The following is a 22,129-nucleotide window of genomic DNA, read 5'->3' as shown; positions in this document are numbered from 1 at the left end:
AGAAAATTCACTTGCAACTAATTCTTTTTATTTCATTTTAGCCAACTGTATAAAAAAGGTGTGAAGTTACAGAAGTACAAAAATATTGAAGGCATAGAACCTGAAATTTGACAATAACAATAACAATGATAATTTTATCGAACGAAAAACGCATAGAATATGGCTTGGCTTACGTAATACAAAGAAAGAAATATTAAGAAAACGCGGCAAAGAGCGAGGTGACAGCAATAATGCAGTTTCGAGGAGCAACCTTACGCGCAGTTCTCTTTCTCTCTCTCTCTCTCTCTCTCTTTCTCTTCCTCGGAAAACCGGAAGATCTTGGAATTTATATTTATTTTTCCGAGAGACTGCGGCGAGATCTCAAGATGAAATTCTCTTCAATGTCTGCCATGACAGCTGAGCCGACGCTTTTACCGCGCTCGGAAGGCTTGATGCAAAACAAGTCGTGACTTAATTGTTACTTAAAATGCACTGAACGTGTCACATGTGTCTTATTGAACTTTTAATTGAAAATCTGAAAGTTAAAGTTAAGTTAACTTTTATTAATTAATCTTGTACGTTCCAAGTGTGCCTTCGAGGTACATCGCTGAATAAATTGTTATTATTATGACCGATTATATTAATTAAGAGTAATTGGCGTTATTTTGTTATTAAAAAACGCCAAATAGTGTCAGTTGGTTAATTATTTGTTTTATTTTTAATCTCATTTATTTCTATAATTATTATTACTCGATCTGTCACATAAGAATTGCGAATTGTAAAAGATTAACATACGCAATATACTCCGCAACTGCTTTCTCAATCTTGCGCGAAATCTTTCCACGCATATCAAGCACGAATACGCATCGGATTGTCAGAATCGCAGTTCTGAATCGTGACGCAGATTAACATCCGGACATCCAAGCCGAAAATGCCCCATGAATGCGAATCCGGGAATGTTAGGGCGCCCGTAGGGCGGCGAATATTGAGGACGTCACGGCGCCGATGGGAGTTCGAAAGCGAGCGGATTCGGCGTGCGGGGCAATTGATATAGAAGGGAAATTACGTATTCCCGTAAGAGAGCCGTTCGTCCATCGCGAGTTGATTAAATTCCTCGGTAATGGCGATGCTCCAAAAAGCTCGCGAGCACATCGCGAGATCGCGAGGCGGAGATCCGGTTGACGGATGCGACTATCCGGCGAGTAAATTACCGCGCGAGTTCTCTATTAAAAGTGGCCGCTCGAGCTACCACCCGCTCCGGGTAAACGTAATTAAGAGACCGTCTCGCCACTTTCTTACTATTACTCCACCCGGGGTTTCATTTCCCCTTCGGGAGAGTCCGCGATCAATGCCGCATTCCTCCTTCCGCTCGGTCGGTTTTTCATCGAATTATCCTATTTTATCGAATATTCCGATGCGTAGTTCCTTAGCCTGCAGCAACGCGAAATTTCTTCCGTGTCGTAATTTCGCGTAGCTTCCGTTATCCAAACGTAATCGTTTGGAAGAAAAACAATCCCGAAGATAAAATATCAATTTCGCGAGATTCATGTTTTCGAAATTAATAAATCGATCTGACATTTCGAGAGACCTCGTTGAAGCCAGGAAGAGACTTGGTACCACCAGGAAAAATAATATCGGGAGATTAATCCTCGCGAGATTCGCGATTATTTCCCATGGGTTCGAGCGGCGATCTTTTTGTTTATTGAAAGAAAAATCGAGACTCTCGCCGTGACTCACACGGCTGTAGACATCCGTGGAATTTCTGTCGTTCTGCCTCTTCGTTTTGCTAGCGCACCGTCTTTCTCCCTCTTGTGTTTGCCCTTGACTCGGGATAAACGAGATTAAAAATTTAACAATACAACCTACGGACGATTGATCGCCGGCATTACGTGCGCTCGCCAATGGGCGACGCGAGCTCGCCGTCGAGAATGCTCTTTCGCTGATAGCTCGATATCGTGTAAAGGGACATTTATATTCGACTGCTGCTTTATTTCTTTATTCTTATGCTACTGCCAATCGCTTGAGAATCGTAATCGAAGCGCTGTCCGTGTGAAACATGAGCAGAGGACTCGTGCGTGTCGGCGACGGGGTATTTCAAATACAAAAGAGCCATGGAAATTGTATCATGCCTTTAAAACCGAACGACTTCTCTGGAACGCTGCACGCGCGTGAAAGCTCAAGGTCGCGCGTTCCGGACCGCCCCGCGACAGTTTGGCTCCGAATTTCCGAAATTACCATCAAAAACCATCATGCGTCAATTCGACGGACTTTTACGCGACGCGACATGCGAATCCTCCCTTTGTAGTTTTGCTTTTGCGCCACCGTTTGCGTTTGCCGCTGCACGGCGCTGAAACTATTTCACCGTCGCTCACCCCCAGTTTCACCTATTCGTGAGATCGACGTGAAAACGCGGAGGAACGGCGGTAACAAAGGCAAACGCCACACCGAAACCGGGAAGCAATAGCCGGCAGATCCCGGAGCTGAAAATTGCCTCCGTTTTCCCTGCTTTTCTCATTCGAGTCGAGCCGAGTGCCCGAATATTTTTCCTTTAATCCTCAACCGGGTCGGTCGCGGCAACTGGATATCGCAACCTGCTCGGAGAACTGGAATTCCGGAAGTGATGAGTCTGAAAATCTTAAGCTGCCCGGAAATCCTCGGACATGGAAAATCCGAGGATCTAAGAATGAAGGGTCCGAGTTGGTCGAGTCTTTAAATTCGAGCGGTCGAGAGAATAAAATTTCAACGTCTCGATGATTCCGGGAGTGGTCCCGATGCTGCGGATCCTCCGGGGGACTATTACGACATCGCATAATAATTATTTCCCGAAAGCCTCGCTTTCGATTTTGTTCGAGCTTTTTGCCGGGAGAGATTCTGTAGTCAACGGAGCATCCCGAGCCCCCCCGAGACCGCGGAGATAATAATAATCCAAAAGAGACGGGCGCAATCCAATCCAAGATGGAGGATAATCCGACGAATGGAAACAACGAAGCGATGTTGGCGACGCGCGTGAGCGGAATAACTCGGAAAATATCACCGTGAGATTACAGGGGCGGGACTGGACGAGGGGGTGGCTGTAGGGAAAGGGGAGGGAAGGGGTGGCTGTCGGTTGGAAATTGCGGCCGCTGTCTTTACATCTTCCTCGAGTATCCTTCGCGTAATCCTCCGTGGCCAGGTCGGGAAATGACTGGCGCGTGAGGAAAGGCTTGCCGGAGCACGTACTTTATATCGCGCCGAGTCGTCCACGTAATGTCGGTAATCTCGGGGAGAGAATACTGGCACTCCTTGTAAAGTTCGTTAAGCGAAACGCGCGCTGGATAAGTCGCTCGAAGCTCCCGATCCCCCGTTATTATCCGGACCGCTCATCGCGCGATCGTAAAGTTCCTTATTTCGATCCGGGATTATTTCGTACGTGGAATGCGAAGAACGTGATGTATCGCGATATATTGCGCACGATATTCTTCACTATTTTTGTAGGATTTTTGCTGCATCGCTGGACTGCGCGTACAATTAATTAAAAGTTTGCTTCAACAGCGGCTTTAAAGTAGACTTTTTTTCAACTAATGAAATCCGTTTAAGTGCGCATGTAGTAATATTAATTAAAATAATCTACAATAAAGCATATACATATTTCAAGAGAACTGTTTATAATTTTCCTCGTTAACGCGACTGCTAAAGTAGGCATTAGAATGAAATAAAGCAGAAATGTATGTAAAAGTAAAATCTGTGCGATAACATAATAAATTTTTGTAGTTAAACTTTTTAATACACGAAAAAAAATGTTAATGATTAAAAGGCTCCGCGATTAATTTTGTAGAGCGATACATGCAATTTCGTGCCGTCAGTTCGAGAGTTGCTGCCAGCGAAATTTTCGAGCGGCGCAAGGCGGAATTAACAAGCGCAGCTCATCACATTATCTTTATTAAAACTCCATGCCGAACAGTTCCTCATTTCCTCGGAATTTCCGAAACACGAAATGCGTGATAATTCAAACAATTTTTTCGATACGTGTCCTCGTTCGATTAACAAAGTTGCGAAGCGCTGGAGAAATTTCTCGTCGAAGTTCCCGGATTAATTCTGACGATTCGAATCGGAGAATCAATTAACGCGAATCTCGTCCCGATATTCCGCATTTTGTGTTTTATGCCTCCAACGATCGGACCTCGTATCAATAAATATGCTTTCGGGAAAAGTATAATTTCGATTTGCTCATATAATCAAGATTCCTGCCTTGTAAAATTCCACTCTCCGAGCTTTTTATCTTCGGTGCATCTCTCTGCAATCAGACGCCAGCTCTGTTTACGGAATTGATCTCGCAAGCCATCGTGTTATTACGAAAAAACGAGACTCCGCGACTTGATGCTAAGGCGACGAAAGGAAAATCGAGGAAAAAGGAAAAGCAGCGCGGATAATGGGCATTTTATTAGAAAGGATGACGCCGATGGGGGATTGAAGCAAACATTAATATAGCGCCGCTCCATTGGCAGTGTTCCCGGCCGTTCGTCAATAATAACACTCGAATTTCTCGGCAAAGCGAGATACAAAAACAGAAACACGGTTTTGATTTGATTTCGCAAATATTGATGCGGCACGCGTTGACAAGGAATCGAACGAGCCTCGGTTATTTTGCTGGAAAATACAGCCGCGCGGGACAGCTTGAAGCCCGCGAAATCGCGAAGAAAAAAAGGATTCCTATGGTATTACGGTGGAACGGTAGATCGGACGGCGGACGGGTTGACCGGGCGCGAGGGGCCGAGGACGGCAGGGAAGGTGGACGTCGACGATTTGATTTTATCGATTTGATGTCACGTAAAACGAGCGCAAGCCTCGCACGACGAGGTGCGCCGAGATAACGTTATGTCCGCACGACATCTGCTGCATTATTATTACCCACCAGTTATACACTCTGCCACGGGGGAACCAGAAGGAGGAGGAGGGGAGCAGAGGAAGAGCAGCACCCCGCGAGGCGCACTAATCTCGCTCCTGGAACATTATCACGCGGTTCCATTAGAGAGATTATGTTCGCGAACGTGGGGGAGAAGGTTGGAGGAGGTGGATGGTAAAGGGGAACGAGGGGAAGGGGAGGGGGGAGAACCGAGATAATCGCCGAAAACTGGAGCGAAGCGGAAACGCTGCGCGGCGGAAAGCTGCCGCGATTATTGTTGCATCCTGATTATTGTTGTTCACGCTGAGTTCCGACGCGACGCACCCCCGTTCGACTTGGCGCTGCATCGTGTCACCCCCTTCGATGCGCCGATGCACGATAGCACAGCTAATGATGGTCGTTTATCGTCGCGAGTTATCGCCAGGATAGCATAGGGTAGCGTGCGGTATGGCATCGAAGGGTGCAGGGTGGCACTTACGGCCGTGGAAATTAAAAGGCGAGCGATCGCGGCGGCCGATATCGAAGTACGTAGCGCTCTATTGAAAACCTTGATTGCGGATTTTATTAACTTTACTGACTCGCCTCTCGAAATGCTTTTGTTTATTGACTGAGAAATTTGAGTGTGTTGCGTTTCTCTAAATAATCGTTGAGGCGGATCGTTTGCGAAGTTTTCCAAACGGCTTCCAATTTTTATATCGGAAATAATTAAAAGCGTCTCTTATACTCGTTATATTTGTATATTTGTTACATTTATTATGCATTTCTTATATCGTACATATTTTATATTTTCTACATTTCCTTTTTATATTTTTTATATTTTATATTTTTATATTTTATATTTTTATATTTTTATATTTTTTATTTTTTAATGTATTTTATACATTACGTTTTATTCTCAAATGTCTTTTTAATAACGTTTCGTTCAATCTGTGATTGATTCTTTCATAACGAAAATATCATGGAGCTAATTATTCTCGAATTATAAGCGATCAAAAAGGAAGGATCTTCTGCAAATTAAATTTTTACAAATCCAAATGAGATGAGAAAGTTATTCATCATTTCTCAACTAAGCCGGGGACGGAGTAAACTTTAGGGGGGAATTTACTTTAATTAGAATTTTAATTGGAGGCTTTATTACGAAAACATAGCATGGAGAAACATAAATTTTGGTTAACGATTTCCTCCGACATCTCTCCCAGGACACAAACTTCATTTGAAATTAATTCAGAATCTATCGCCGAAAGTTGCTGCTTTTGGAATTCTCTTAGAATTCATGTACGACTCGAGAGATCTCAGGAATTCGGTCCTAATCCGAAGTACGAACACGTGTACTGCCACTGAACCGCAAATACGCGCATCGGGCACGCTTGACTTGTCTTGCCACTTGACTTTCTTTCTGGTTTTGTGCAACAACGCTTTCTTGCCAGTCCCAGATCTAGCAGTGTGGCGAATCAAGTGTGAAACCCGAATACGAGTATCGAACGCCCGACAGATACATGACGAAGATTATATCCGTCCAATCTCCCACTCTTATTCACCCTCTTTCGCCCTTTTCCTTTTTCTGTGTATCCATTTCTCCGCGGACGCCGACAGTTTTATCGCTTTTCACGCGCGAGAGAAGACTGCAAGTCGCCGAAAAGATTGCGGCATTGCGAGAAGCAAGTTGACTCTAATAAAACGTCTGCAAGCGGAGAAGTGAAAGGGGAGAGAGAAGGATAGAAAGTTTGCGAGGAAGATTAATATTTGAATAAATTCAATTGCGTGTAAAGGAATTCAGACTGCGCGAACACTCACTTTCGGCACGGTGACAAAGAGTAACATTGCCTATAAATTTTTAAGTATAATATGATAACAGAGGGGAAGATAAGAAAAGGGCACGTGAATATGAAAAGCAAAATCGAGATAAACGAGGGTTGCCAAGCGGCGAAAGTTATCAGCAGTAAATTACAATTATACCGTAAAAATTGAATGAGTATCGTTAATCCAGCTGTTAACATTAACAATCATTACTCATTCATTTGATACCCTATGATTTAATCTGCCTCGGATTTCTGCTTGACGTAAATTCGAAACGAATACACGCTCGCGATGCACGATACGATGCGAGTCGTCGTGATAATCAACCGCGGACTGTCAATTTTTAATCAAGGCGCTTTCCGGGCGGGATATCGCAGCCCGAAGAATCGATCCACGCCGATGGGGTCGACATGTACGACGCGGAAGCGACGTCGAATGACGTTCTTGCGTTACTGTCCGCCGGCGCGCGCGTGAGGGTGAGAGATGACGCGCGCGAGAGTGAAAGACGGCGCGCGCGGAGTAGTTGTCGGCGGTGCTCGCTTCTTTGTAGCGGTTATGAGCAACCGCGAGCCGCGAGGGTGAGAAAGAGAGGACTCTATATCGAGCATATACAAGTTTAAGATTGCCCGAGCCAATCAAGCTTTGAATTAAGGAAGTCTCTCGGGGCGGTCTCCATGACTACCATCCTGGTCTGCGTATTCCCCTTTCTGTCCGTTCTCTCTCTTCCTCTCTCTTCTTCTCTTCCTTCTCTTCCTCCTCTTGCTCTCCCTCCTGCCCCCCAATAATACAGTCCTCCTCCCTTAACTCCACCGGCTCATGAGAAAGGTCACGGGGTCATGCCGCGCGAAATTCTCCCCGCTCCCGGTGCATTCCAGCAACTATCATCGCGTTGATTACTCCGAGATCACAGTTAACTGATGTTCTACTGTCGCGAGGCGACGAAATGCAATCGAGCCACGGGGGTTTACAGCCTTGCAGCATCCGCGAGCGTTATCCTTTTTTAATTCGCTGAGAGTAATTAATTTCGACGCGAGATTTCTTTTCCCTGATTCCATAATGATAACCTGGAGACTCGCACGGTTGTCACTTTATGACGCTTTCAACGACGGAGAAATGCAAGAGATTTCCTCCTGCTGCTGTCGGAAACCTCTCCTGCAGCTTTTAATTTGCAAACCGTGACTAATTGAAACGCAAGCTTCGCCGTTGCATTAATGCATGGGGAAATTTAAATCGTCGCTTTTCGCACGGCACCGGACACAGGAATAAATTACAAGAAGCCACGAGATAATCTTTAATTCACAGACTGCAATTGCTTTCGAACGATGTTAATATTCCCAAAAAGCTTGTTATACTTTTTGATGTTTCACCATTGCGAGAGAGCGGAATAAGCTGGCAGTTTCGCGGAATCCGCAGTGCTTTTACTTTTAATTTATGGCCCGTAATTAATTTGCCTGCAGGATTGCCTGTTACAACGATATTAATGCCCCGGAAAAATCCAGTTGTCACCTAAATGCCTTTTAATTACACTTTTATCTGCTGCCGCCGGGGAAGAGAAAAAGACATATGGAGAAAAACAAAGAGAGAGAAAGAGAGAGAGAGGAAAATCCTCGTAGAGGGTGCAAACGGGGTGAAAAGAGGAAGGATGCATACGTGGCACCCGGCGCGAGACACACTCCAACACCCCATCGGTTTGAAAATGTATTCTCGCGCGGAAGATACCGCGCGTCCGGAAAATATAGCGGGGGATCGATAGGCGGCACGTAGATTCGCGTACGTGCAACCCCATACACTGGCGGCAGATGCGTGCATGCGCCCCGTGCAACGTACTCCGTATGCGGGGTGCATCGGCAAAGCACAGTGTGCCCGACATATATACACATATAGGGTGGAATCGGACGGCGCATACGAGATAGATGCTGACGGGGTGTCACGTGGCGCGATGCACGCTCAGATTTCGCTCGTCCGTCGCGAAATGAGAACGGACCGGAAGAAAAATAGCGGCAATCAGGATTACCGCGGCGCGTTGCGGCAACCTGCGATGAAAATATAATTAGAGGGTGGTTTTTTCGATATTGAAATTGATATGAAACACCGACGCGTTGTATAAAAATTTTGTCGGGATTTGTTATTAGCACGGAAAGATTAGCTAAGGGTGTTTCTTTTTCTTTCCCTGTCTTAATTTTGTGTCAGTGTAGTCTTTTGCATTGATAATTTAATTTGGAACTTTTTTGCTTAATATGGAGGATGAGATTCATTACTGGCATAGCTTAAAGAACATATTCAGCGTATTCAGCATATTTAGCATATTCAGCATATTCTGAGAGCAGAATAAAAACACTCGTAGCCTGCCTTTTTCATTAGAGTTTGTTTACTCCGAAGTGATCCATCAATTCATCAGCGGTGGTAGGAAACCGGAAGACGAAGGGATAAACTTTATACTTTTCCCGCGTTTAAACGGAAAAAAGGGCAACTCTGGCCTTTGTGTCGAACAGCTGAAATCTTTATAGTTCGTACTTATTTATGCTGTCTGAGAGCTTCGCCTGAAGCGCGAGACGCAAAAACAACCATTCCGACATTGCGCTCCCGGCTTCTCAGCGTAGCTCTGGGAGAGCTTAACGTGATTAGGGGTGCGCTTTTGTTACACGGGAATTCCATTCGAAGTACTCACAGGCACGAAGTGCGTAATTTTTTTGAGGGGACGAGTATCATCGCGTGCTTCGATGTGTGCGACGCGAAATTGCGTGGAGACGCTCGTTAACTTGCGTGGTCGTTTGGGTTACCAGACGGAATAATTTTCATCGATCGAAAGCTGTCTCGAGCATCTCTCTCTCTCGCTCTTTCTCCCTCTCTTTCTCACTCGTTTACTCTTTCCGAGAGAGCCTCGGTTGGAAGATTTTACGTGGCCGCCCACATTCTCGTCCGATAAATCAGAACTACAGTTGCTATGTTGAAACGAGTCGCTCTTGCCTCAAAGCGTTCTCGCCTCGAAGAGTCACATTCTCAGAACAAAAACTTAATAAAGAAATAGAGTTAAGATGTTGGGAGGGTTATAATCCTCCCTAGAGAGGATGGACGTAACTTAATACAGTTAATTAACGCGAAGCTTCACACCAAATGAATTTTATTCTTCATTTTTATGATATTTCTTCATGTGAAGTTCTAGCTTCTTCTTGTCCGCCTTAAAAGTTTAATGCACGTTGGATAAAGTTTGATTAAATATTTCCACGTTATTACGCGATGTACAAGGGTAATAAAAATTTATTTAATATTCCACCAAGTTTAATATTCTACCAAAATTTCTTTTCTTATAAAAAGAACATTTTCGTTACTTTCGGAACTATCCTTCCATTGCACAACACCGCTGAATATCTGCATCTCGAAAATATAATTTGCAACTGTGTGCATATTCTATATCACGCATTGTCGAGAACAAATATGCTTTATTACCGGAAATGACCTAATTATCTCATCCCGCTGAATTACGCAAACTACCCCTTTGAAAAAGGCAAATTAAGAATCCCCAAGGCGAAAATTTGCAGAACCAAAGTTCACGTCGCCAGGATAGAATCTGTATCCGCGAAAAGAGCAAGGTTGTTTTCGCGACCACTATGCTTCCGCTTTGCCCTTCTATCCGCGCGTGTTCGCGGAGCGCACCGGAAGCTCGTAAAGCGCCAGCTTCCTCTCAAGGCAACAGCAAACGAACAAACACAGGGTGCACGCATTCGCAGAAGCTTAACCGTTTCCGTTCGCGTTGTTCCAGCTGCGGAAGCCAGTGTCGACTCTCTCGATCCCGGGGGCGATGAAGAACAGCGGCGGGGTGGCCGGCGGGGGCGGCGCGGGGGCGGCCGGTGCGGCCGCTGGCTGCGGCAGCGCCGGGGGTGCCGGTGGCGAAGACGCCGGCATCGCCCTCGTGGGCGTCCACACCGAGTATCCCCGTTACATGGACGAGCGCATGCTGGGCGGCGGCGGCGGCTCCCAAAAGGGCCAATCCGGCGGGGGCAGCATAGGGCCCGGGTCCAAGCACAAGCCGAACGTCGGCTACCGGCTGGGCAGGCGGAAGGCCCTGTTCGAGAAGCGCAAGCGCATCAGCGACTACGCCCTCGTGATGGGCATGTTCGGCATCATCATCATGGTCATCGAGAACGAACTGTCCAGCGCCGGCGTTTACAGCAAGGTGAGTTTCACTCGCTGAGGACCTTTGAGGTTATACTCCGCGGATTTCGCGAACGCGAGGCTGGGTAGTTATGAGGGTAACGTTTGTGGAACAGCTTTCCGTTATTGTTTGTCTGTACATGTGCATAGGTATACATGTGTATACTAGATAAACTGCGTTTTAGTTTGGAACTACGAATTTTTAGGAACCATTTATATACATGTATAATATGTATAAATATCGGTCGTCCATCGGTCATGACAGAAATGAAATACTGGCTAAAACTACGATTTACAATTTTTTGGAAATGCACAATGTAAATTTTGCAGAAGAATCATTTACGAGATATTTTATTTGTGACTTTTTGACCTGTCCCGATTAAATGAAATATTACATAAAGTACATTTACAATTCCGAAAAAAAGGTGGACAAAGGTGTAAATTTTCGAGAGAATTGTTTCGTTTGTTTATCGACCACAAAAGGGGTTAAATAAACGTGAAGTCACGTGGATTAAAGCTGCAATATTTTTTGGGAACACGTTACTTATAGATCAATGTTGAAAAGTGAATTTCATCGGGAGCTCTCGAAAACGCAGTTATGATATTTTTCATCGGCGGCGTTAAATTGATAAACAACAGCACAACAGAATATTAAAACTATTTTTCAACAGAATAGTAAAATTTTAGGAAATCCATATCGAAGTCTAAAATCAGAGGAAAATAAGACAAAATAAAATAAAAACAAAACAAACAAAATAAAAGAAAGCCATTAGTTTGTGTAACACGTGTACCTGTCGTGCAGACCGCGAACCTTCGAGTATAATTACCGCAAGATTTTCTAGGGCGATAGCGACACATGTGTAACGGATGCTTCAAGTAATTCACACTTGACCCGTTAATAGACCAGTCAAACTTCCCCCAAGGCTCTTGTAAATTCATCTTGATCGAACCGCTCGCGTGCGGGAACTACCTCGTCGGCAATTCAGAAGTTAAATACAGGGAGTGTGTGTCACGATCTCGGAAACTTCTGGTTCCTGCACGGAAAACATCGCTAATATGATCATCATTTGAAGAACTTATAATCAAATTGTCACTGACAGGCTGCAATCAAAATTTCAACAGACAAAACGGTTTCTCAAATTTTCCACAATTGCACCTGCTCCGCTCGTTTATCTCTTTTTTAACATCTGTTCAATTTTGATTCCCCAATAATGTTGTAAATTCAATAATTATGCCACTTTTAGAATTGTTGTTTCAACCAGTTAGAAAATATACGCTGCTGATGATAGAAATTGCAATTTAATTTACACGTTTAATTTATCGAATTCTTAAATAACAATTAATCACAGCATTGTATTTGTGCAACAGTTGCGCCGCCGTAGCTCAAGATAGTGCGTGATTTATAGGCGAAAGATACGACAATTCGTGCACAATTTCCTGCGTACACGTTCGGTGACATTTTACAAGTGTTCGGCATTCAAGTGTCTGAGAATATCGCTCGCAAGTTTGTGCATTCTGCTTATCGCGGCCTCCTCCTCCAGAGCAGTCCGAATAAATTACAGAAGTCACTGATAAAGGCGCGCAATCGAGTCCAAGAATGGGCGAAGATCGAGACTGTTCGCTGAATATTTATCGACAGACAGAATCACTCCCACGACGGCCGTTAATTCATTCGCAATCGATCAGGGTCCTTGAAACCGCGTGAAAAGTGCAGAACGCTGTAGCCGCGTTAATATTACACCGACCACTCCGGAAAGGGCAAACCGACAGTTGGATTTTGCGCTTGGCAGCGTTTTCCAATTGATTCCTACTTCTGAGAAGATCCAGCGCATCGTGGCCGTTTATCCTCGTTACAAGCGTTTCATTTACAAAATTGAATAGACGCTAGCAGCAACATAGATATCAGATCAACGAAATTCCCCTCAGCGGAAGATCGTGGAGGCGAAACGCGGTAAGATCCAAAGGATGAAACGGAATCACAAAGTACTGAAAAGGAAGGGCGTAATTCAAAAGTTTAAAGACTCGAGGATATTAATACTCGTCGATTTGACAGTTGAGATCAAGAGCTCCCTTAATTACGTTCTTACATCACTTCACCCCATCAAGTCCGCCTAATTGATGCGCTCCGATCAAATCCGCGCGAAAGAATGATCGATTCTTAATTATGCGAGGAGGATGTACGGCTGTTCGCGGATACTCTATCCCGGATATTCACAGGAATCCTTCGGAGGAGTCTAACGTATAGGCAGATCACGAGGGGGATGATAGGAGGGAGTATTCGCTGACGCGATCGTGTCTCGGCTCCTTTCAACCCCCGAGAAGGGCTTGCGCTCGAGCGAGCGACACGAGGATTTCCATGTCGGCGAATGTATTTATACGGTAGTGTTCGCTTCGAACAATCCTTGCAGGATGTGGATTGACCTTTCCGTCATCCATCCACCTACCTGTCCGCCCGACCTCCCCACATATCGTTATCCCTTCGTGTCTTAACTCAACTCGACTCACCGCGCTCGAGAAAGAATCAATGCGCTGTCGAGTCACTCACGCTGTCGCACGTAACAATTCTTTTCCATGTACGACGGGGAAAGGAAGGCATGTCGTCACCGGATTTGAATGATAAATCTTCGGGGGGAATGTGTCAGCCGGGTTTGGGGGCTCTGAATTATGGGGACATCCGTGAGGATTGGAGATTGACGAATGAGCTCTGCGGCTGCGAACAACTTGCAAATGCGACAGGATATTGAAGGATCTTAAAAATAAAGCTTATCTTTTAACACTAGAACGCCTGGTAGTGCACAATTAAATTTTACAATGATTGTGAAGTTATAAAATATTATGTAAAAATATTAGTAACTTCTTCTGTTCTTTCTCGTTAAAGAATCGTTAAAAAACAATGATTATCGTTAATTATTGCTCTTAAACGTAATTAAATAAAAATAAAATCAAGAGAGAATTTTTTAGAACGTAAGGAATAGGAATAATGATGGCAAGGAAATGCTGAAGGGTTCAAAACAATTACGTTGAACGTTCTATTGTTAATGCTGTGAATGAACCGTATATGCTTTATTAATGTATATATCTGTGTTACTATGAAAATCTGTTATTTGCTTCGGATGGAAACACCGTTTGTTACTAAACCCTTCATTTAGGACAATATGAATCAAATTGAATACATATTACGTGTTTCCTCTTTAATAGCTCGGAGTGATTCAAAATTGCCCATTCAATATACCTACGTGATTCAACAGAATATAATAGGAAACATGAAAAAACATATGTTTTTATTTAACAAAAGCAATTATAAAACAATTTTCTTATATACATAATATGCTTAAAAAAATATTAATTTTTTATAATACATTTTTGCTCGCTAAATCTGACTAGCTATGACATTTATCTCTTTCCAATAGTCAAGACAATGTTTGAAAGAATTCATTTTTCACCAACAAATGAGAAATTGGAGAGGATTGCTTTGGAGTGACTATTCAGTCTATTTTAATTTATTAAAAAGAACCGAATATACTAAAACCAATATACTATAACCTCGTTTTGACAATGTACTTAAGTATCGTACGCAATAGTCTAATATAATAATAAATAATCTGGAACAGAACACGTCAAGTCAAATTATTGTTCGCGAATCATTTTTAATTCATTATTAAGTACCATATTGAATAATTATTGAATAAATTGTTTACAAAAGTCTCAAAAGTGTCTCAATCCAGCATATATCAATATGAAAACGCAAATGTATCGTATATACGTTAAGTTGGAAAATATGTCAATCTAAAATATACATGTATATCAATATGAATACCAATGGAGAATACCAATGGTTGATAGACCGACTCTTCCAATTTCATCAAGTGGGACACAGTAGCATTGAGTAATCATGCGGTTTTGTCGCAAAAATATATCAATGTGTCAATACAAATGTTAATACGAACCGAAGTTGATCGATAGACCAACTTTCCTAATTTCATCGAGTGGCATCACAGCATCGATAATCATACATTCCCATTTTAAAAATATTACTGGTCTATCCCGTTTCCTTCGTGCATCAATATACGAAAGCTGAGACGTGAGCCAAAGTAGATGCCGGAAATATGTTGCCTCAAAACCTACCGATATGAACACCAATACCAAGCAGAACTCGCGTGGTTAAAGCACTCCCAATCCACCACCGACTGACACGATGTTGAGCAATCAAGCGTATTCTTTCTTTCCTCTTCTTGCAAAAATATACGCTGCATATCAATATGAAAATCAGAACATAATATTCATACGAAAATATATATTCCGCAAATGTGTCGTTCCAAAAAGAAACAAATGCATACATATGAATTCCGACACCGAGGGAACTTGCGTAGTCGGCAGACTGCTTGCGATTCACCACCTGGTGTCATGGTAGTATTGAGTAATCACGCGTTTTTCATATTGAGCGGCTTTTTTACGCCGGGAAGGTCGAAGGGTAGAGCCTCACCGTGAACCGCGCGCACCAGTAAATAGATGATTCTTATTAAAATTCGCCGCGCGTTTATCCGCAACAATTTCGAGACTTACAAACGCCCGGCACGCGGAATCCGAAAATGGTTCACGCTTTAAGTTAGAGTGGAATGTTTCTCCGCGAACATCCCAACGATTTTCCTCCGCGCTGCAAAGAGTACCTCCAAGTACAAGCAGGGATCAGGGAAGGAATCAAGGAAACAGGGATTAAAAGGATCCTTGTTTATTAAGAGAACGTCATGTGACGTCCGCAATATATCGGGTTTAAACTTGGCAGATTTAAAACTGCGCTGTAGCAAGAGAGAACAGCAGAACGCACAGAGAATAATAAGTAATATAAAGCTGATATCATATTTTTCTCAGAAACTTCATGTACGTAAAAGAAGTCGGAAAAATATTCCGAAAATATTGTTACTTCAAAGAAGAAATAATATACAGGGTGAGGCACCTAAAACAGGCCACCTGAATATCTCGGCTGTTATTGATGATAGAAAAAAACAGCAGAGAACTCTAGGCAATATAAAGTAAATTATTTTCCCTTGCAGTTGGCCTTCAGTGACCTTGAATGATTTTGACCCGTAGATCAATGTGCGCATCTTCAAACGCTTTACTAGATGGTATGTAAAAAAACATATACCATTTAAAAAAACGAAGTTAACCTTCATATGACCTCTACGCGTCCACCTAATAAAAAACTATTTAGAACAAATTATGTGTCCCTCGAAACCATGCAAGTTTGGTCTGACACATTTTGTTCTATCACCAATAACAACCGAGATATTCAGGTGGCCTGTTTTAGGTGCCTCACCCTGTATGTGATAATATATTCATAGCTCTTAATATTCTGAATACATTTTAATTAATAATCGGATAATTTTGGGGAAACATCTTTAATTTAATCACTTTCGATAGCAATTGATGCGAGGATCTAAAAAAGAAATTGTTTCCCATTAACTGAATTATCACTTGATGTCCTTCGCGAACGTTATCGACCAAAAAGGCTCCGTCGATGCGCTGGATATAACGAACAGATATTCAAGGCGACAACGACGGCCGCGAGTCGTTCTGTATATTCCTTCGGTATCGAGAGCCGGTTCAATAATCACGATTGCGAAGGAGGGCCGCCTTGACCCAGCCTATCCTTTTCCCCAATGTCGAGTAGGAAAGCCCGTTCCCCAGGGCGCTTTCGGCCGAAAACTCGCGAGTGTCTTTTCGCTCCTTCTCGACGTCCATATTTATTCCTCTCCCAATGGGAATATTTCTCCCGGAGGAATTTCCCAGGAGACCGCCGAATCCCGTTTTGTTGACCGAGCAATCCTCCGTGCTTGATCTTGTGCCAAAAGCGTAACGACGGATTAACAATATCGATATTGCATGCTCGGGGACAATCGGTCTTTCTCTCTTGCGCTCTTGCGCTCTTTCTCTCTCTCTCTCTCTCTCTCTCTCTCTGTTCTGTGTCTTATGAGGATCCATTCGAGAATTGGACGTAGCCATGCGAGAAAATCGACTGCAAGACGTTGTTCTTCAGCTGAATTTTAGCGCAAGCGTCAATATTCATTCGCATTTTTGCAATGAAAACAGAAATTGCTAGTTGCATTGGACTGGGAAATTTTTAAAAAAAGTCCGAATCTTTTTCGTTGGAAATCTTGAAACGTTCATACGCTTGAAGTCTTTTTAGAAATATCGAAGCCTTAGATCATCTTTAAATCTCATTCCGATGGAGTCTCTTAGGTCTGAAAACATATGAAAGTTTAGGAGACATTAGAGGTGCATATCGGTAGAAATATGTTTGTATCTTTAAAGCTTCGCGTATCCCAAAAAGTTCATATTTTTGTGCTCTCACAATCAGAATCGGAAAACTCTAGATCCTTAAAACTTGTGCTACGGAAACTTTAGGTCTTTATTTCGATCCTTAAGATATAAAGAATTTAAGTCGGACAGGAATTTTTCTATTTTTGACATGGAAAGATCTTTGGATCAATTTTCGAATTTTCGGAAGCCCTTTCCTTTCTTATCTTACACTTTTCGGAATTATATGAATTCGCATGCCGAATGCCAAATTTTTATGAAGAAAGTGGATTCTGCTGTTCTTAGCTTTTTAGCCGTTTCACATTCCTCATACTTCATCCCTTTATTGAACCTTTAATCTTCGTACCTCTCAATTCATGAATTCTTGAAGATTCTTGGCGCAACTAGGTTTTCCGACCTTAGCTTTATATCCGAGCAATGGCATAACATGAAGCTGCACGCTGGATACGCAATGCATGTGGAAGCGCTAACTTCGGATATTCGGCTGCCGGCAGTTTAAGGATCGTCGAACGATCCTGCGGTTCGCGATGCACGCGCATCGAATTGCAAATTCAGCGAACGCCGGGAGATTCCGCGGCGTCGCAAAGTCGAGAGCATTAGCGTCGTTATGGTCGCACCAAAATTCGTATGCACGAAGGCAATCGAATTATTTATTTGGTCGAGTTCGTTTAGCTCCGGTTCGTTTAGCCATTATTTTTCTGTGACATACACAACGTATCTTGTTTTGACAAAAATGTGAAAAACTAATATGAAATTGCAATTTCAAAAGTTATGATAATATGTTACTAATTAAAGGTTCGATTCTATTTAAACAAAATTATTATGTAAGGGCAAGCAGAACCTATAAAACGCGGTTTTATATATTTCAATCACTCCATAATATTACAATATTCATTGAATGGTCTGATACTATTTCGGATCCTCTTCAGCGGATAATTAAAGAATATTTGGAATCATATTATAATCAATGATTATATCGATTGGGTGTGAAAGGATCTAAATATCGTAGTCTTCGCAAATCCCAAACAAGCTTTTCTTTGTAATAGAATTTTAATTTCAAAAATTAGTTAGACGATTATCTAAGAATTACAAATTGTAAAATTGCAAAATTTCTTAGATTGGAATTTAAAAAAGATGTTCTTTTCCTTTATACTCTACTTTTACCTTTTAAATTAAGTATCTTAATTGATGTATTCCTTTAAATTGCACTTTTTTATTGCCAATTAGATTATTCTTTTTGTCTTATTAGACATTTAATAAATTTTTGATAATTTTTTTGTCAAAACTGACCAAAAAACAGCGCAATATATCTCAATTAAGATAAGCAGGATTTATGTAGATTTAACTGGATCAAAACTTCATCTATTACTGAGACTAGTTGCATTTACGTGGGTGACAGTTAAGAAATGTTTGCAATTACAATTAAATATAAATGAGATCATCCTTCAGCCGAATCGATCACAGTGACAGCTATGGTGAGGAATGAAAAATTGCACCGTCACGTCGTCGCGGGGTATCCCCGAGCGACCTCGAGGACTGCGAAGACCTCGACAAAGTGGTGGATGAAGACGGCAATTATGCGGCCGCGAAGACTAATGTTATTATAAAATGGAATCGTGACAAGGCGGAGGCGAATCGTCGGTGAAGCCCCAATGGGACGGAATGGAAAGTCGAGAATTAACTCGAGAATCGCGACAACGACGACGACGACGACGATAACCACGATGATGACGTCGGCGAAGAAAAGAAAACATTGTGGCGTTAAATGTTGCGTCTGTGGTGCATCAAGTCTCTTGGCGTCGTTTATCACATCTCCTCTCGTCTTCCTTCCGCCTTCATCAACCGTACGTTAAGTGATCGTGAAATTTTCAGTGCGTCGTTTATCGTCCTTCTTCATTTGCGCACGCCGACGCGATCATTTAGCGCGCTCCTCATAAGGTGTGGACTTTCTTTTAGTTTCTTTGCTGTTTTCCATTTTCTTTTTTAAATCTTTTTTAATCTTCAGTTCGCGGAATCACTCATTTCGTTGATCAATGAGAAATTGCTGACTTATTAATAGACGATAAAATAAAAGAAATTATTATCTTATATCTTATTGGAAAGAAAAGCTTTGAATAGATAACGTAGTCTACGTCTGTATCGAACTATTTCTAAAAGTAGATTTATATAACCATGTAAAGGTTAGTCGTTTAATATTTTATCCATCAGCTATTGGATTACACCTCTGATCTATTGAACCACATCTATTTCTGAAGTTTCCCCCGTATGATTGAATATCAGGATAGAATCTTGCAATTTGATATGGTAGAATGTATAAACGTTTGATATGTAAAATAAATATCACATACCTGTGAGTAAGGTCTCAAACACTTTTGTGTTGAAACGCAAATCTACTTTCGGAAACATACGTGTGTGACTTGGAAAACGGATTTAGATCGTGAATCTGCTACATACAAACTATATACAAAAAGGTATTCTGTCAATAAGAAAATCCAATATTTCTCAAATTTTCTTATCGACGTTAGAAAATGTTTTCTGTGCTTTCAAAAATCTCGACGAACTGACAAAGAAAATACAATTGCAAAATTTATGCTATTATTACATACGCTATTATGACAAGATTCAAAAAACTGTTTTCTATTTTAGAAGATGATATGACCTATGTAACAGAAATATAGAACGAGTTGTGCGCGCTCGCAGAAATGACAAGCGACGCGACGCAAATTTCGGCTTGATCGTTTAACGCCACGCTATCTTTTTCTCTCGGGACCGGCTATTAGGGGCTTACGAGCCGGTCCTAATGCCTGATAGCAAGCTCTTGTGCACCTTCTTTCTTTCGTCGGTGACCTAGCAGGTCGCCTGGCGTACGGGCTTCGTGCGTTATGCAAGGATTAGGGTCCTCCTCCCTCGTATCGTTGTCGCGAGATAAAAACGGGTCAGAGTGCTTTTACCGTGGTGGATTAACGAATGGATCCGCCGTGTCGTTCAGCTGTGCCCCTTGTCTCCCGGCGATTTTATCGAGTTTACCGATAGGCTTTACGTACGATCTGTAAATCGCGGTGTATTAATTCCGCGAGCTTATTCACTGCTTTTTTAGAAACTTCTGCGTTATCTGAAGCTGGATTATTCGCATTGACTGACACGAAATCCGGAATTTCCAAATGCCATAAAAACGTAATTCTTGAACGTCTGAAATATTTCGATGACCCAACATTTCAAAGTCTTGGAGCTTTAACGACGTTTTAACATAATTATGTAAAGTTCCATATTTTAGCGCAAAAATGCAAAATAGAAATATATTCTTTGAATTGAAAACTTGCTAAATGTTAAATGGATTTAAATTTTCAAAGACGCGGAATTTTTTTTTAATTCATATTTTTATGATTTGATGATTTAGAAAATTGCAATCTAGCGAAATTAACATTTAAATAGATAAAAGATTTCACATGCTAAAAATTCCGTGCATTTTCTAAGGCTTCATAAATATAGAATGGAAATTTTTCTATTATAAATGAAAAGTTTCTATTCTCATAGGTTTCATTCGTAGCTCATAGTTTCCGATTCGTACATTTCTCGTCGCAACCGTCGCGAATTCGTCTACGTTGCATATATATTATTACATTATCCGAATGCGAAGCATTTCTCTTAGCCTCCTAAAGCCGGCGCTCAATCACCGTCGCTATTACTTGGCGCAGTTTCTGTGTCGATGGAAGGGAACTATAATTTAAGTGTGAGTGCTTTACGGTTTGGAGAAGAGATTCCTCCAGCGGGGAAAACCGACGTGGAAAATTTCCGGGAAATTCGGCAGGCGTTCGTTTTCGCGCTTACGACTCGTCGCGAGGATTAAGCTTCCATAATCGAGCTTTTTGCGGCGATAAGTTTGTTGGAGGCTAAATCCAGCGAGAGAGTTGACTCTCAAGTTCTCGGTTGGCGACGTGTTCTTCTTTCTCTCTTCAAGTCCGCGAGCGGACTTCCTATTCAGTGAGCCCAGCCGGAAGTGCATCGTCATGAATTGCTGCAGAGTAAGCGACATCTCAAGCGTGCATTTCGCGATGAATTCTCAAACAATGCGTGAAAGTAGATTTTTTCATTATAGGACAAACATTTAGTTTTATAATTCCAGACAGATGCAATTTATAATTTTGTATTATGTATATATTTAAAAATTATATAAAAATTAGCATTAAATTCTATTTTACCTTTATTCACACATTTTATATTAGTTATTTATACTTCTCTGTATATCCTAATATGATATATTTATATAAGAATAATCATATACTAATCACTTATTTATTACTTGCGTTACTCTTGCTTAGAATTCATCCGATGTACTCGTACGCTTCCCGGAAACACGCAATCGTCTTTCCTTCGTTCACGCAAATTGTAACAAATTACGCGTCGTGCAGCGAATCTAAATGAAATTTCTCGTAAATGCAATTTTGCGTCGAAATTCCATCTTGCGGCAGCTTGATCGTCCCGAGAAATAATTATTTTTCATCCCCAAAGGCAATATTTCGGCATTCCCCAGCGAAATCACGGCATTGACGTCAAAAGAATATCCCACATATCATACAATTTGCTTGAATTAATGAATATTAATTTCCCAGGATTAATGTTTTCTGAATGTTAAATTGCCTTGCTCTATATGAAAATATAAATATCTAAATGTAAAAAATTCGCTTTGCGATAATTTTGAATAAACCAAGTTGAAAATGTAGGAACACTGTATCTAGGAGATGTCAAGTAACTTTTCTTGCAAGGACTGCTGCCTTCTGCGGGAAGAAACCTTCTCGCATTTCGATCTTCCAAAGTTTGCAGTTTTAGAATATTGGATTTGCCGAATCGTGACTTTTTGGACTGTTGTTGGAGCTGCTGATTGCTCCCAAGGTCCTCTTTTTAACTTTGTAACTTCAACCTCTCTTGATATTTCTTGTTATAGGAGAGTTCAAACAATATGGAGCCCTAAAATGTTTCTTTATCATACCTTCGACCATTGAGGGC

General features: G+C 41.9%; 1 protein-coding gene across 1 annotated transcript in view; it reads left to right on the top strand.

Moving 5' to 3' along the window:
• The window catches only part of LOC105279927 (small conductance calcium-activated potassium channel protein), a 77,389-nt gene that overhangs the window by 17,286 nt on the left and 37,974 nt on the right, over window positions 1–22,129 (top strand). Inside the window, exon 3 of the mRNA XM_011340055.3 lies at window positions 10,419–10,832. Within this exon, the coding sequence (XP_011338357.3) occupies window positions 10,458–10,832 (375 nt within the window). The 5' untranslated portion in view covers window positions 10,419–10,457. The remainder of the gene's footprint in view (window positions 1–10,418; window positions 10,833–22,129) is intronic.

Source organism: Ooceraea biroi, chromosome 7, assembly GCF_003672135.1.
Source record: "Ooceraea biroi isolate clonal line C1 chromosome 7, Obir_v5.4, whole genome shotgun sequence".
NCBI classification, from domain to species: domain Eukaryota; kingdom Metazoa; phylum Arthropoda; class Insecta; order Hymenoptera; family Formicidae; genus Ooceraea; species Ooceraea biroi.
This window is presented reverse-complemented; position numbering and strand designations above follow the sequence as displayed.